This window comes from Ovis canadensis, chromosome 7 (assembly GCF_042477335.2).
Source record: "Ovis canadensis isolate MfBH-ARS-UI-01 breed Bighorn chromosome 7, ARS-UI_OviCan_v2, whole genome shotgun sequence".
In the NCBI taxonomy this organism is placed as follows: Eukaryota; Metazoa; Chordata; class Mammalia; order Artiodactyla; family Bovidae; genus Ovis; species Ovis canadensis.
The window spans coordinates 33,182,571-33,198,326 of record NC_091251.1 but is presented as its reverse complement, the minus strand read 5'-3'; the positions used below and the strand labels follow the sequence as shown (position 1 = coordinate 33,198,326).

The window sequence follows — 15,756 nt, the reverse complement described above, 5'->3', positions numbered from 1 at the left end:
GTTTGTTTGTTTCATAAAATTCACTTAATGGCAAAATGTGCCCTGATCTGAAGTTACTTATGGGGTTTACTTATCCCACTTAGAATAAATGTTCATGTTTATTGAGGAATATTTTGGTTTCAGGTAAGGGATTAAGAGGAGTAGTTAATGGAAAGAGCTCCCTCAGGTGGTTTCTGCCCCCAGGGACTCCAGAGGAAGCACTCACCTCCTGAGCAGTGGCCTGCAGCGTGTCCAGGTGGCGGCCAGTGATGTAAACTGTAGCGCCTGCTTGGCAGAGCTGCAAAGCGATGCCCCTGCCAATACCCCTGGAGGCACCAGTCACCACGCACACCTGGCCCTTCATGGTAGCTGGCATGACTCAGCAAGCAAACGGGTTAAATCTGTGGAACCAAGGACTTGCTCTGAGGGAAGCCTGCAGACTGCGTTATTCGGAGGGGGGCGATCCTGATAGAGCTAGGAAGGGGAGCCAAGGTTGAGATCCTTTGATGGGGAGAGAAGTTTCTGAGAGGAATAACTAGCGCAGGCCCGGGACAAGGTTAGCTGTCCCTTTTGGGAGACCAAGAAGGGAAGAAGGGGGCTGCGTGGGGCTGTCCAGGCCGGCCACCTACTGGGACTCTGAGTGGGACTGTGGCGGGGCAGTCCCTCTCGGCACGTCTTGCAGAGTCCTGAGCTACGGAGCTCAGGCCCCTTGCCCAGAGGTGCGGCTTCTGCGTGGAGGGTTGGCGCGAGGCCCAGGGGCCCTGAGCCCGATGTGTAGGGAGCTCGAACTCCATACCTGCCACCTGTGCTGCCGCTGTGCGCCGTCTGGCTCACAAAGTTCTCGAAGTCGAGGAGTTTTAATTCTGGTCGCAGGGGCGGGACAAGAAGTCAAGAGGACGACGGTCGAGTGGAAGTTCACGTTCCGGTCCGCTTTCCGCAGGAGACTCGGAGGATCGGGTCAAAGAGTACGACACGCAGGAGCCTGGACAAGGGGCGGAGGCCAGGACCCACCAGCGGCGCGATCCAGAGACTCAGCCACGCCTTCACCAGAGAGGCCGTCGCGAGGCTATGACGTATTATGCTGCGCCTTAAGCGCGCCGGCGTGTCTAAACTCTGCCGGGCCCAGGCCCGCACCCTGCTGACTGAGGTTCCCTCAGCGGCTAAGGCAGCTTTTCCGGGCGGAGCGGCCCCGACGCACCCATGGGCTTGGGTCCGCGTTCCCCCCACAAACAAGGGCGCCGGTTCCCAGCTGGCGGAAAACGAGGGCGCGGGGCCAAGGGCTCGGGGCGCCCCCGACCAGGCCGCCAGCGACATCCCTGCCCGCCTCCGGATGGGCGCTCGGAGCCGGCCCCAGATGCGCACCCTCACCTGAGCCCAGAAGCTCTGGGGTATTTCCGCCGGGCTCTGTCCGCGCTGAAAGAGGCCCCAGAGACGGGAGAAGAACGAGGTAGGGAGCAACTTGGGGAGAGGGATCAAGGGAGGAACTGGTTGGGCATAAAATTCAAGACAGTTAAGGACAATTTCGTGGGTCCCCAGGGTGTGAGGACTTAGTTTCATCTCCCCTAAGGCATAACCTTATCCTCCTCTAATTCTCTTTAATGTATTTCTTGTTTTTTTTCAGAGCTGATGGTGCACAATGTTTTGAAGGAAGTGGAAGCTCAGGCCCTAGCCTTGGCCACAAACCGGACTGGCAGTGAGATGCTGCAGGGACTGTTGGGGTTCAGCCCCCGGAAGCCGTTGTGTCGAGTATGGGCCGCTCTGCACTCCAGTTTGCGCTTTGTGGCCTGTCATCGATGTGGGGTCCACGTTTTGCAAAGCGCTTTGCTGCAGCTGCCTCGATTGCTAGGGAGCCCTGCAGAGGAGGAAGAGGGGGAGGAGGAGGATGGGAAGGATGGTCACGTGGAGACCCTGGAGGAGCTGGTCCTGGGACTAGCTGCTGAGGTCTGTGATGATTTTCTTTTCTATTGTGGAGACACACATGGCAGCTTCGTGGTCAGAACTTTGCTGCAGGTATTGGGAGGGACTCTTCTGGAGTCTGAGAGAGCCAGGCACCGTGGCTCCCAGTCACCTGGTAAGTATTACAAGAAAGAGGTGTGGACCTCCAGGGAAGGAGAGTTTAGGAAGTTCAGAAGGAGAGAGTAAGCAGATTTCTTCATGTCCTTGAAGAATTAGCAGTGAAATTAGGACAAGGATATAGCAGGCCAAAGATTAGTGGGCATGGAGGCCCAGAGGTGAGGATGCCTATGTGTGTTTAGGGGACAGCTGTTAGAGGAATGGGGGTAAGTGGAAGAGGTTATTCACTTGAGCATTGCCTCTCAAACTTTTTTTAACTACAGCTCACAGTAAGAAAACAATTTTCAAGCATCATTCAATATACATGTGTGTGTATATACACATATTGGATTCAAGCTAAAGGTCAGGAAGCAAGACCCTTCTACATACAACCCACTGATATTCCCCTCCCCCCCACCTTTTTTTTTTTCCTGTGCCATGTGTGGCTTGCAAGATCTTAATTACCCAACCAGGGATCAAACACCCTTTCCCCTTGCAGTGAGAGTGCAGAGCCCTAACCACTGGACCACCAGGGAATGTCCTCCTTTTTCATTTTATTCTGTGTGTTACATTAAAAAGTGCTTGTTGAGACCCACTAGACTGATTCTATAATACACTTACAGGCAGCGGACCTACATTTTGAAAAACATTGGGAAATAGGATAGTGAGTTTAGGTGAGGCCTGATTTTGGAACACCTTGAATTCCTGACTGAGGAGTTTGGACTGTCTCCTATGGACCATGCGTTGAAGTTCCTTAGGAAAATTAAAAGGGAAATGGAGTCTCAGTTCAGTCATGGAGATGAGATGAGACGTTGAGTTGTACCATATGCATTCTGCATCTCCAGGCCACATCCTTATTCAGCTGTGCGATTCTTCTCCCTTCAGGATGGCAGTCTGTGGTCTCACCACTGTATATGTTCTTGATCTTCCTTCAGAAGCACAAAAGGCCCCATCTCGGGAATGTAAGCCAACTGATTTTGAGGTCCCTGAAACCTTCTTGAATTGCCTTCAGAACCTGAGCTCCTGCTTTCTAAAGGACGTTGCTGGTAAGGAGGGAAATAGAGGAAGATCTCAGACCTTCTTTTTTGGAGAGGATTATCATCAAACAAGGCCCTTATTTCCATTGGTCTTATTTGTCTCTTTTTCAAATCTTGCCTGGTTTGATGTTGTAAAGGCTCTATTTAGACCCTTTGTCTCCATAGTCCCTTGTACCCTGTTGCCTGAGGTTTGAGGTTGTGTAGGTTGTCTGGATTGGGGGAAAGCTACTTTTATTATTTCTGCCCTCCCCCACAGTGTTTATCACTGACAAGATATCCAGCTTCTGCCTTCAAGTGGCCTTACAGATCTTACACCGCAAGCTGCCCCAGTTTTGTGCACACCTCTGCAGTGCTGTGATTGGCTATCTGAGTAGCCGGAATTCCTCAGCGGATGGCAGGTATGGACAGGGCCTCAGGATTGATCAAGGTGGTGGGCCATGTGAAATGAATGACACGATGTGGGTATTTTGTTTGTTTCCATTCTCTGTATGTGTGTGTTTATTTTTTTGTTTTACTTTTTTGTCTAGTTTTATTGAGATATAATTGACATACAGCACTATATAATTTTAAGGTATACAGCATGATTTGACTGGTTTACCTCACGAAACAGTTACCACAATAAGTTTAGTGAACATCCATCATCTCATTTTTATACAAAATTAAAGAAATGAGAAAAAAAAATTTTTTTCCTAGTGATGGGAATTCTTAGGATTTAATTTCTTAATAACTTTCGTATATAACGTACGGTAGTGTTGTTATATTTATTATGTTATGCATTACATCCTTAGTATATATGTACCTTATAAATGGAATTTTGTAACTTTTGATTGTCTCCAGCCAATTCCCCCTCCCCCCCCGCCCCCGACCCCTGTCTCTGGTAACCACAAATCTGATCTCTTTTCCTTGTTCGTTTGTTCTTGAAGTGTAATTGACCTACAACATTATGTTAGTTCCTGTTACACAATGTAGTGATTTGCTATTTCAGTACGCTTCAAAATGATCACCGTGTAAGTCCAGTGATGTGAGTATTTTGAACAAAGTGAAGACTACCTGATCGTCTTCTCCTTGTCCTCAGCCCCCTATTGCTGTTTCTGCGAGATCAGACAAGCTCCAGGCTCCTGGAGCAGGTGCTGCTAGTGTCAGAGCCCCCAAGGCTCCAGAGCCTCTTTGAAGATCACCTCCAAGGACAGCTGCAGGCCTTGGCTGCACATTCTATTGCCAACTTCCCTTTGCAGCGTTTCTTGGATGCTATCACCACCCCTGAGCTGGTGAGTTGAGAACTTGGCCAAGTCTGTTTCTGTTAGTTCTTGTTCACTGGGCTTTGGTTTATTGTGTACATGCCTCTGTATTTCCAACAGCGTGCTGGCCATTCCCCTTGAGAAGTCACTCCTGGAGGCTTCCCAGAGCTTAGGGTGAAGGTGCCTTCTTCCCAGAAAGGATGTGCTTTAGCTTTTCTCAGGTGCCAGTGTCAGTAGGAGATTGGCTTAATCCAAGTTCTCAGCCTGAGCTTCCGTGGCTTGCTTAGTGTCTGGGTGCTTGGCTGCAAATCCACGCGAGCAGCAGAACTGCTTTCGTAGCTTCTCTTTCTCCTTGCTGGTTAGTGCCAAGGCATGCTTTGCCAGGATCCCCTGGGTTGAGAGCTAGGATGGAAGGGCAGGTTTAATTCTAGTCCTCCCTTATCCTTCCCCTCTCCATGTGAGGGCTCACCTCTAAGACAGATCCTTTTGTTCTGGACCTTCCTTATCCATCCAGACCAAAGTCTTGCTATTGCCAATGCTTCCATGTTTTACCTAACCTTTTTAGTTGCTTTTGGCAGGAAGATTTCATCGAATAACTTAGCCCACCATTACCAGAATGTCAAATTATTTATCCCATGTCTCCCCTCAGCTGTCCCCTGTGTTTGAGGAGCTGAGCCCCGCCCTGGAAGCTGTGCTGGCCCAGGGTCACCCAGGGGTAGTCATTGCCCTGGTTGGCGCCTGCCGCAGAGTTGGGACCCACCAAGCCCAGGTCCTGCAGCTGTTGTTGGAGGTCAGTGGGGGTTACCTGCAACCCATTTGTACCCTGAGTTCAAGTTCTATCTGCTAGGATTTAGCTAATCTTCAGTTGTTGTATTTCTGGACCCATGGGATCTGATACCCAGCGAGTTCACAGGTATGGGGGAAATGAAGCCAGAGCCATCTCATGGCCCTGGAATGAAAAGTGTCTCCTCAGACAAAGAAAGAAGTTTTAAGGAAAAAATATTTATTCAGCCCCTATTATATATATGGAGGCTGTGAATACAGCAAGGAAGATAAGATCCTCTCCTCATGCAGCTTATGTTCTTGTGGAGTCAGGCACCTGTCCTGGCTGGAAAGCCGAGGTGTCGGATAAGGTAGTTCTCAGCTTCATCACGTTCTGTCTTCCCTTCTAGGCATTCCACTGTGCAGAGCCCTCTTCCCGGCAAGTGGCCTGTGTGCCCCTCTTTGCCACTTTGATGGCTTATGAGGTGTACTATGGACTGGCGGAGGAGGAGGGGGCAGTGCCCATGGAGCACCAGGTGGGTGAGGTAGGGGAGAGGCCAAGCCTGTGACTAGTTGGGAACCAGACCTCCCAGAGCTGAGGAAGCGCCTCGCCACCGAGGTGAGGCCGCTGGGATCTCTTGGCTTCATCCAAGTGAGGTGGCGGTTTGGTGGCTGCCTCCTAACTGCCCGTCTTTGTCCTCTCAGGTGGAAATGGCCGCCTCCAGGGACCTGGGGGAAGTGACAGTTCTTGGGTCTCTCCTGCTGCAGCATCTGCTGCACTTCTCCAGGCCCTGTCTCATACTCCAAAGTCTCAGTGCCTTGACAGGACCGCAGCTTCTGACTCTGGCCCAAAGCCCTGCCGGCTCCCACGTGCTCGATGCCGTCCTCACCAGCCCCTCCGTGACACGCAAGCAGCGCCGCCGGGTGCTAAAGCTCCTAAAGGTTAGATTTTTGGCTCCTGTTTTAATTCCTCTGCTATCCCTCCATTTGGAGAGTGTGTGCTTTCCCCGGGACTGGCCTTCAGTCACAGAGAGGATGCGTAATTCCTAGACTGCTTCAACTTGGCCTCTTAACTTCACCTCCCCACCCTATCCCCACCAACAACACCCTTTTATGGACTGCCCTAGATGGCACTATCTTACTTATCTCAACGCAGGGACATTATGTGGCGCTGGCCTGTAGTCGCCATGGCAGCCGTGTGCTAGATGCTATCTGGAGTGGAGCAGCCTTGGGGGCCCGGAAGGAAATTGCTGCTGAGCTGGGTGAGCGCCTTGTTTTGACCTTTCCAAACGTTCTCTTTCCTTATTCTGAAAAGCTGAATGGCTGGGAGTGGACCTAAATTCAGCAGAGACTTCAGTTCAAAAGGGTGGTTTTGGCTGTGGGTTCTGAGCAGTCTGCTCTCCCCTGCCCCTCCATGTAGTCTGCCCCTCTGTGTAGCCCTCCGCTCCCATTTCCGTTATTTGGACAGTGAGGTGTTAACTCTATCCTGGGGTAGACCCAGGGTTCCAGAAAAATGGAGGGACCTTCTCCCCAAGTAGAGTCTCTTCAAGCCTAGGGGGATGACTGCATGGTGATACTGAACATGAATGGTTCCCTTTGCAGGGGAGCGGAACCAGGAGCTGATAAGAGACCCTTTTGGCCACCATGTGGCTCGAAACGTGGCCCTGACTACCTTCCTGAAGCGTCGAGAGGCTTGGGAACAGGAGCAGGGGGCGGTGGCCAAGCGGAGGCGGGCCTTGAACTCCATACTTGAAGACTGAGGGCTTCGGATCTGGGACTGGATGTTGATGGAGGGGTGGGGAGAGGAAGTATCTATCCTGCCCTGTTCTAGTTTAAATTGGAGTCAAATGTCTTACCGATAAACATTTTTATATTTTTATTGGAAACACTTTTGTTATGTTGCAGGGGAAGGGTACAGAGAAATAGAGATCTCAAGGTGAGGTTAGAGAGGCCTCTGTTCAGGGCACCGAGGAGCCTAGGGGAGCAGGGGAGTGGTAATGACTTCTAGATGTAGTGGCAATCAGGATGGGATCCAGATACCTGGGAACAGGCTGTGGCCATTCAGGGTAAGTGGGAGGCTGGAACGATGGTCAGGAAGGGATAGTGTTCTTCAGGAACAGGTGTAGGCTGGGAATGGAAGAATCATGCCGACAGGCCTGTTGTTACCACATCAGAGGACAGTGGGGAGATCAGGTGAGTTAGCCAGCCTGCCCTGTGCAGGCCCCCAAGCTCGATGCTGTCACAGTCCTTTACAGTCTGTCTCTTGGAATGAGGCTGGGGCAGAAGCTCAGACCCCCCTCTCAGTAGGGTTTAAGGCGACCCTGCCGTTGCCACCGCTCAGTCCCTTCTACTGCACGACGAAGGGTGGAGGAAATCCCCAGCAGCATATGGCCTAGGCCTTGCAGCAGTGAGGAGGCCCATCGGAGGAGCTCCCTGCAGGGTGGAGATAAGAGGAAGTCGGGGGGGGGGGGCCTGGGAGGCGGCCACAGGCTGGAGGCCGGGGGTTTTCTGCAAGGGAGAGCTAACAGGGTTGGGGGGCGGGGGGGCATGAAAAGGAATTGTTGGAGCTGCAACTGTAGGGGTGGAAAAGTGTGACATGTGGCCTCTGACCTGAGTATTTTCTTTGGGCCGAGTCCTTGAATGTCACAGCTCATGGAGTAGAGCCCGTAAAATGTGGCTTTGATATTCAGGCTGCCGAAGAGATCTCGAGGGCTCTGCTTGTATACGTCGAAGGTGATGCGGGCGATGTCCTTGCTGTGCTTGGGCTTCTCCTGGCCCAGGCCATACGACAGCACCCCACTCTGCAGGGCACCCCCCCTCATCAGTGTACTGAAGCTTCACCATTAAACCCTATCAGCCCTGGGACAGACACTGACCCCCCGCCCCTTGCCTGGATTGTTTGTCCTCTATGAGGAGTCTGACAACTCCTCACCTCTCTCATTGCCTCTGCCCTCAAGATCAGGGCTAGGCAAGACAAGAGGCTTGGGAGAGACAGAAGGGATCAGTGGTCTACTGCAGCCCCAGTATGGGCCTCTCACCCTGCGGGGGCTCCAGCGCTGTCCCAGCTCCAGCACCATCAGGCACGTGTCATCCTCCAACAGCTGGAAGAAGTCCTCGCTCTCCACGGTGGTCCCGTCTTCCTCCAGCACCAGTGTGAGTGCTCCACTCAGCGCCAGGGCCTCCAGAGCCTGCCCAGTGGCAAGAAGCAGCAGGGGAGGGGCAGAGCTTATCCTGTGCCCTGTCTCTGCCCAGCACCCAGCACCCAGCGGTGGGCCCTGGGTGCTGGGTGCTGACCCCAGCTCTCCGCGGCTCTCTGGCGTCCCTGCAGAAGGCTCCAGCTCACAGTGTTGTTTGGTTGTTGGGAAACCCTCATTAGGGCCCGTTGTTTTCCCATTTGTCCTGTTTTGCTCCTGCCAGGCACTGTCACCTCTCCCAGCTTCCAAGCCACACCTGCCGGTTTGGAACTGAAAAGCTAGCCAAGTTCTCTGGGGTTAAGGTATTATGCTGACAAGGCCTGCCATGATGGGGTCTCATCTCCAGCACCCCAGCTCACTCTCCCCAACCCTCACAGTTCTCCAGAGCTGTTTGCAGTAATGGTGACTTTTCACCTTTTTGAGTCTTCACAAGGGTCAAGTATCTGTTGTAGCACTTTCATACCTTATCTGCTATACCTTTCCACAGCCCAAGGAGGCAGCTGTATCGTTTCCTTTTTACAAATGAAGAAACTGAAGTTTTGATGGGCTGAATACCTACCCAAGGTTTGACAGTAGGAAGCGGCAGAATCAGGATTTGAATTTGATCTGTCAGACACTGCCGTTCCATACATTGGAGTTCTGAAATGTATTGCTCCAACCCTATACACTCCTCCCCCACCCCCAAAGAGAAGCTTGCTCCTTAGAAAAAAAAATAAATCGCCTCAAATGCAGTAGAAGCCATCGGGCTGACCTCCCTGCTTTCAGCCCTCAGAGGGAGGGGCAGCCATGTAATAACCACAGCTCTTTCTGCTCATCATTCCAAACTCTCTCTCTTGACTAGCCCCTTGGCTGCCCCTACTCTTGGCACCCAGGGACTTGACTCACTCGCCTTGTCTAGCAGTTCCTGACGGGTAGCGGCTGTCAGGCCTTTCCGGGTGGTCCGCTTGTGATCACAGACTCGGAAAGGTCGCTGGGGTGGTGGAGCCGAGGTCCAGACCTTTCGGCCCAAATCGGCGCTCATGTTGGATACTGACCTGGTAGGTGGGAAGGAGGGTCAAGAAGGGGTGAGAGGCCTGCTGAGTGCACTGGGGGTGATGGGCATGGGTGGGGTAGCTGCAGCGTTAGGAGAGTTGGGAGAGAGGCTCTAGGTTTGCAGATTAGAGTAGCCCAGGGAGAGGAAAAGACTACCGAGCAGGGATGGAGGACGTGGGGGGCTGGCGGGGGAATGGGGAGAACGGGGGACTGGGTGTGGGGCAGAGTCTAGACAAGCCCACTGTGAAAAGTGGTGGCAGGGAGGGGGAGGGGCACAAATTGGAGAGTCTAGGAAGCTAGAGGCTGAATGGAGTGTTGTGGCTCTGCCCATATACCCAGAGCTGGAGAGTGGAGTGGGGGGTTAGGAGTCACCTGAGCAGGCCGCTGGGGTCCAGGTTAGAGAGGTACTCCATGGTGGAGGGAGGGACCCTGAGAGGAGCCTCTCCCTGGAGTCCTAGGCTGGGTGCTTCTCTGCTGGGCTGGAGCTGAAGTGGTGGTGTTTTCTGTTACAGAGCTGGGATCTCAGCCCCAGTGAGTAGGGGGATGAGTCAAGCCTGGACTCTGGCCCCCTCTGCCTGGCCAGTACACAGGGGAAAGTCCAAGGTGGGGGTGGGGGCGTGGCGTGGTGGTGGAAGGACTGTGTCCCCAGATGGCAGGCAAAAGCCATGGAGGTTTTGTGAGAGTGTCTCTGGTGGCAGTGTGTGATGTGAGAGTAAACAGGAACTATGTAATTGGAATGTAATCTCTGGTGTTTTTCTTTATATGGAGGGAATTTCTAGCTCCCAATCTGTGCAAAGCTGCGTTATGTGCTTTGCTTTGTATGTGCTGCCACCTACTGAAAAAAACATTTACTGCAGTTTTAGGAAAAGGGAGGCTGTGCTGAGGATCTGCAGGGCTTGGAGAAAACAGGATAGGAGGCAGTATGCACCCACGGGGTGTAACCCATGGATCTAGGATCATCAGGATCTTGTCTGGGACCTTGGCCTTCCTGCTTCCCTGCTCTTCCTTCCGTGGTCCAGGGGAGGGGCTGGCTTAACATTTCTCTGACTTCCGTCTCTAGAACTGCCTGCTTCAGTCACAGTGGATTAGTCACTCACTTTTCCCTCCCACTGGCCAATAAATAGCATGAAGGAGTCATGGATGGGGGCTTCCCAGGTGGCGCTAATGGTAAAGAACCCGCCTACCAATGCAGGAGACAGATGTGGGTCCAGTCCCTGGGTCAGGAAGATCCCCTGGAGGAGGTCCCTATGGACAGAGGAGCCTGGTGGACTAGTCCATGGGGTCGAAAAGAGTCACACATGACTGAGCGACAGGACGCACAGTCATGGTTGGGGGCAGAGAAAATGCCTCCTTTAATGGACTTTAGGTATCCCGTGTCCCATCTCTCACTTCAGCTGTGGTTGTGATAACAGTTGTGTGGAAGCTCAGACTCTCACTGTCAGTGAACACATCACACAAACACTGTCCAGGAGGCTTGTCTGAAGCTGTACAGGACAGGCTGCAAGTGTGCGTCAGGGCATTATAGCCTCTAGGACAACCCTCAAACAATGGGGAAGGTGAGCTGGACATAAACATCTGCCTTCCGTCTTTCGGGAAGGTATTCCGTGAGCTCAGAGGTTCCTGGAGCCCACTGAAGGAACGCAATAACACACTCTTACTGGCTCCCCTCTTCCCCTTCCCTTGCTCTCACTCTGGCTTCCCGAGCTGACCGCCTAGAGACAGGATTACCTGAATCCACACCCTTGACTCAGGCTCTGCTGGGAGGGAAACCAAACTAATACTGGTGTCCTGGCTCCCAAGGAGCCCCTTTCTGGCTGTTAACAGGCAGAAGCCTTTTTCCTTCTTCCCTCACTGTTATCAATCTGCCAAATTTCATTCCTAAGTTTTGCCTGACCTCACCACCCAGAGACGGTTTCCTTCCAGTGTGTCTCTCACCGCAGCCTCTCCTTTTTCCTCACCTCATATCCCGGTGCAGCCCAGCAGTGTGGCCTCTTCATGGGTGTGTGTCACAACTCTGCACGCAGCCTATAAGCCCGTCACACCTCTGTGCATCTCCCACTCCCCCCGGGCACTTAGCCCCATGCTTTACACTGAAAGTTGTCACTGATAGCCCTCTGAGAGCCGTGAGGCTGGAGTGACGAGTAGGGCCCAAGGCAGGAGGTGAGAGGGGGTAGGTAGGAAGCTGAGGAAGAGGGGCTTAAGTGTCAGGAGTCCGAAAACAGGCAAAGATACAGCAGCTATGGGAATGAGGAGTTGGGTTGCCTTCTCTGCTGAGAGCTGGCAAGGGACGCCTGACAGTGTAAGAGCTGCAGGGTGGGAGGGCTGAGAACTGGGGGTGTGTGTGTGTTGCAGGGGGGAAATGAGTGCAGAGGCAGGACCCAGGGCCAGGATCCGGCAGGGTCCCTACTCACCCACACACCCAGGGAACCTCATCTGCACCCCCTCAGCCTATCCTGTTTCTTGGGGAGGCGGGCTCTCACATGCCTGGACGAGTTAGTGATGGGAAGCAGCAGGGTGAGGGAGGGCTCCTGGAAAGGCCCAAGAGGAGCCCCACCTTGTCCCTCCCTGTTTCTGCCTCACCCTCTGCCAACCTGACAGGCACAGGACAGACTTAGACAACTTGCCCACTGCCGCTTTGCCTTTGGGCTTCCCCAGGCCCCTGGAGAGCCCCCAACCCTGGTCCCGCCCAGCTGGGTAAGTAGATCTGCCCACTAGACCTTACTCCCCTCCACTCACTTTTGCCCTGCGGTATATACATATAGGGAATGGGGCTGGACCAAGAAGGAGAGGCTAGGTGAGAAGGGTGGAGGTGGAGGCAGGGACAGCCTGGAAGTCAGGACTGGGGAGGTGGCCTGACAGCAGGGGATATGGGTTCCAAGAAGTAGTGTTTGAGCTGGGGCTGGGGTCCTGCGGGGGAAGAGACAGAGACCCCCAGACAGAACAGAGGCAGGCTGCAGAGGAGTAAGGGATGCTCAGTCCCTTCTCACTGGCCATCAGGCGGAACGTGGGCTTCTGCCCCACCTGAATGCGCCCCACAACTCTTTCCAGCCTCCCGGAAGGACAGAGGAATGTCGGTCTGCTACCGTCCTCCGGGAAACGAGACGCTGCTGAGCTGGAAGACCTCGCGGGCCACGGGTACGGCCTTCCTGCTGCTGGCGGCGCTGCTGGGGCTGCCGGGCAATGGCTTTGTGGTGTGGAGCCTGGCCGGCTGGCGGTCCGCGCGAGGGCGCCCCCTGGCGGCCACGCTCGTGCTGCACCTGGCGCTGGCCGACGGCGCGGTGCTGCTGCTCACGCCGCTCTTCGTGGCCTTCCTGACCCGGCAGGCCTGGCCCCTGGGCCAGGCGGGCTGCAAGGCCGTGTACTACGTGTGCGCGCTCAGCATGTACGCCAGCGTGCTGCTCACCGGGCTGCTCAGCCTGCAGCGCTGCCTCGCCGTCACGCGCCCCTTCCTGGCGCCCCGGCTACGCAGCCCGGCCCTGGCCCGCCGCCTGCTGCTGGCCGTCTGGCTGGCCGCCCTGGTGCTCGCCACCCCGGCGGCCGTCTACCGTCACCTCGGGGCGGACCGTGTGTGCCAGCTGTGCCACCCGTCGGCCGCCCACGCCGCCGCCCACCTGAGCCTGGAGACCCTGACCGCCTTCGTGCTGCCCTTCGGGCTGGTGCTCGGTTGCTACGGCGTGACGCTGGCGCGGCTGCGGGGCGTCCGCTGGGGCGCCGGGCGGCGCGTGACGCGGGTGGGCCGGCTGGTGGGCGCCATCGTGCTGGCCTTCGGCCTGCTCTGGGCCCCCTACCATGCCGTCAACGTGCTGCAGGCGCTCGCCGCGCTGGCTCCGCCCGAAGGGGCCTTCGCCAGGCTTGGCGGGGCGGGCCAGGCGGCGCGAGCCGGAACCACGGCTCTGGCCTTCTTCAGCTCCAGCGTCAACCCGGTGCTCTACCTCTTCACCGCCGGGGATCTCCTGCCCCGGGCGGGTCCCCGCTTCCTCCTGCGGCTCTTTGAGGGCTCCGGAGAAGCCCGAGGGGGCGGCCGCTCTAGGGACGGGACCTTGGAGCTCCGAGCTACCCCTCGGCTCAAAGTGGTGGGGCGGGGCGGCGGCAATGGAGACCCTGGGGGCGGAGCACAGAAGGATAGTCAGGGTTGGGACCCTTGACGTCAAACCCTACCACCAGGCCTGCTCTTCCCTGTTCCCTTCCAGCGCCCCCTTGGAACTCAGGGAACCACTCTGGATGGTTTGGGGATCCTTCTCCCGCCAGCGCTGAGATCTCTCTGGGCAGAATTATTATACATCTGGGGCAGGTCCAGGTTCCTCCCAGGACTGGGAGTGGTGATGGCCCGTGTTAAAGAATATCATGTACCTGCAGGCTGGCTTGTGCCCGTGTGCCAGAGCTGCTAACTTGTTGCCAATAGCTGTTGTGAAAGACACTGTGAAACTGTGTGAAATCCATTACAGAATGGCTTAAGAGTGCTCCCTCCAGTGGTTCATCCTACTTGAGTGGAACTACACCGTGTTCACCTGGCTCACTGCTGGGTCAGGCCAAGGCTGGGCCATGCAAGCCCTCGGTGGCATCTTAACCTGTCCTCCCCAGCCCAGGTGGCCTGGTTCCCCCAAGCCAACCCATAGAATCGCTCTGGAAATAAAAGGAGAAAGAGGAAGGAAAGGTGTGAGTGATTGGCAGAGGGATGGTGATAAGATCTATTCTCCAGGTCTGTTAGAGCTAAGTGGGTGTGAAACTGGCCCTGGGAAGGGAAAGTCAGTCTGTAGGGTTTGAAAGGAAAGTTATCTTGTCTGTCTTGTGGTTGGAACAGTGAGGGAGGGACCTTGAAGTCGGAGACTTACCTTCTCTGAATGTAACTCTCCCTGAAAAGGTAACCGGACTCAAAAAAGGAGCTCAGGAGCAGACACTCATTCACCCAGGAGGCTTCTGGGGGTTGGAGTTGAGGGGTATGAGGAACGGTGCGGATATCTGGAAGACAAAAAGAATTTTTCAGGGAGATGCCACTTCTCCTTTCTCTCTTTTTCCTCTCTGCCAAGTCTTGGCTTCTCCCAAGACTGCTAGCTGTTCCTCACCTCCCCCAGTACTTCTCGGTTCCCATCTTTTGGAATCTCTCTAGGTCTCAAAACTGTTCTGGATCCTGACAATTTTGAGTTTGGGAATGTAGGATGGGGTACTTTTTAGGGGATGTCCATGTGCACGCACGTGTGGTCACTAGGGTAACCAGCTCATCTCCATTTGCTTAGGGCTTTCTCAGTTTTAGCACTGCAAGTCTCTTGTCCCAGCCCCCCACAAACTTAGATGCTTGATTACCTGAGTGGTCCCACTGACCATCACCCTAGGTTCTGCTTTTGTGACTGTTCACACCACCCAGGCAGAAGTCAAGTCAGAGGAAATCCAGTCCTCAGGGTCAGGCCAGGGCCACCAAAACTGGGGTTGGACAGAGCTCTGGACTTGGGGGTGGGGCAGAAAGTATGGTTAGAGCATCTAGTCTGGGGCAAAGGGAGAAAGATCATAGAGATGGAGGTGGGGAGCAATGTGGAAGAGGAGGCAAAGACAACGTAGTTCCTGCAGAAGGGGCCTCTGTGTGACCCCAGAGCTCTGAGCCAGAAGCTTCTATCCCCAAACACTGACTTCATGGCTTTCTTCCTGTCCTCGCGCACCAGAGCAGGGGCTTCCTAACTTCTGTTACACATTCCCCATCCCACAGGCCGTCTGTGGTCAGAAAGCTCTTCCTCAACTCTGCCTCCAGTTCCTGCTGTGGTTTCAGCCCATTTCTTTTCATCATATCCTCTAGCTGATAGCTGCTGGGTCAACTCTGCTGTGGCTCGTCTCTTTTTTTATTTCTTAAAAAAATTTAATTTACTTATTTTTTGCTGTGCTGGGTCTTCGTAGCTGTGCACGGGCTTTCTCAAGTCATGGTGAGTGGGGGCTACTCTAGTTGTGGTGTGTGAGTTTCTCACTGCGCGGGCTTCTCTCGTTGTGGCTCAAAGGCTCTAGAGCTCGGGTTCAGGAATCGTGGCACACAGGCTTAGTTGCCCCTTGGCATGTGGAATCTTCCTGGAGCAGGGATTGAATCCATGTCCTCTGGCAGGCAGATTCTTAACCACAGGGAAGTCCTGCTCTGGCTTTTATCAAAGCAGGAAAGCTAGGGCCACTACAAAGGTTAAGCGACCTCAATGACCACCATTCCACTCTTACCCATTACCACCATTATGCATATTTTCCAAGAAGTGGAGTTGGAAGGGAAGCAAGGCAGCTAGTGATTGGGTTGAAGATTAGACTTCTTGGTTCCTAGCTTCTGCAGGAGAGTCAAGAAGAGGAGCGTGCCCTCTTTCCAGGGAGGGGGAAGAGTGGTCCTTTCGGGGGATGTTTCGCTTTCCACATTCCTGGTTTTCCCCCTCTCTCACACCTGCTTCTTGTGCTCATCTCTGCTTTCCCTCTGTGTTTAAGGTGGGACAGAAGTCAGCTGTG

General features: G+C 54.3%; 4 protein-coding genes across 12 annotated transcripts in view; 2 read left to right on the top strand and 2 right to left on the bottom strand.

The window, feature by feature from the left end:
* The window catches only part of DHRS1 (dehydrogenase/reductase 1), an 8,455-nt gene extending 7,391 nt beyond the window's left edge, over positions 1-1,064 (bottom strand). The window contains exons 1-2 of one of the 2 annotated variants that reach the window (XM_069595628.1): positions 776-1,064; positions 206-380 (exon numbers count right to left, since the gene is read on the bottom strand). In XM_069595628.1, coding sequence (XP_069451729.1) covers positions 206-355 — 150 coding nt within the window. In that variant the 5' untranslated portion in view covers positions 356-380; positions 776-1,064. Of the gene's footprint in view, positions 1-205; positions 454-775 lie in introns of both variants that reach the window. The other variant, XM_069595629.1, reaches the window with a different exon arrangement.
* On the top strand, positions 864-6,954 carry NOP9 (NOP9 nucleolar protein). Its single transcript, XM_069595612.1, has 10 exons — positions 864-1,426; positions 1,601-2,050; positions 2,967-3,077; positions 3,325-3,466; positions 4,144-4,336; positions 4,956-5,096; positions 5,479-5,604; positions 5,774-6,010; positions 6,225-6,330; positions 6,671-6,954. Exons 1-10 carry the CDS (start codon positions 1,180-1,182, stop codon positions 6,826-6,828), a joined length of 1,911 nt encoding a protein of 636 aa, XP_069451713.1. The 5' UTR covers positions 864-1,179; the 3' UTR covers positions 6,829-6,954.
* CIDEB (cell death inducing DFFA like effector b) lies at positions 6,921-10,002 on the bottom strand. The gene is made up of 5 exons (XM_069595630.1): positions 9,667-10,002; positions 9,152-9,296; positions 8,107-8,256; positions 7,679-7,869; positions 6,921-7,501 (listed from the first exon to the last, which is right to left on the bottom strand). The coding sequence occupies exons 1-5, from the start codon at positions 9,705-9,707 to the stop codon at positions 7,369-7,371; spliced, it is 660 nt and encodes a 219-aa protein (XP_069451731.1). The 5' UTR covers positions 9,708-10,002; the 3' UTR covers positions 6,921-7,368.
* LOC138443379 (leukotriene B4 receptor 1) overlaps positions 9,026-15,756 on the top strand; it is a 10,860-nt gene continuing 4,129 nt past the window's right edge. Inside the window, exons 1-3 of one of the 8 annotated variants that reach the window (XM_069595627.1) lie at positions 9,033-9,299; positions 11,893-11,988; positions 12,343-12,429. In XM_069595627.1, coding sequence (XP_069451728.1) covers positions 12,363-12,429 — 67 coding nt within the window. In that variant the 5' untranslated portion in view covers positions 9,033-9,299; positions 11,893-11,988; positions 12,343-12,362. Of the gene's footprint in view, positions 9,300-11,892; positions 11,989-12,342; positions 13,755-15,001; positions 15,204-15,756 lie in introns of those variants that run through there. The other 7 variants (XM_069595621.1, XM_069595625.1, XM_069595623.1 and 4 more) reach the window with 7 other exon arrangements.

Bases quoted from the DNA above. Each gene is read 5' to 3' on its own strand.
- NOP9 (XM_069595612.1), top strand. From the start codon at position 1,180: ATGGGCTTGGGTCCGCGTTCCCCCCACAAACAAGGGCGCCGGTTCCCA. The intron at 4,337-4,955 runs GTGAGTTGAGAA...GTCTCCCCTCAG, and splicing joins CTATCACCACCCCTGAGCTG to CTGTCCCCTGTGTTTGAGGA. The intron at 5,605-5,773 runs GTGGGTGAGGTA...TTGTCCTCTCAG, and splicing joins CAGTGCCCATGGAGCACCAG to GTGGAAATGGCCGCCTCCAG.
- CIDEB (XM_069595630.1), bottom strand. From the start codon at position 9,707: ATGGAGTACCTCTCTAACCTGGACCCCAGCGGCCTGCTCAG. The intron at 9,297-9,666 runs GTGACTCCTAAC...CCCACCTACCAG, and splicing joins GACCCCAGCGGCCTGCTCAG to GTCAGTATCCAACATGAGCG. The intron at 7,502-7,678 runs GTCAGAGGCCAC...TCCACCCTGCAG, and splicing joins GGCCCAAAGAAAATACTCAG to GGAGCTCCTCCGATGGGCCT.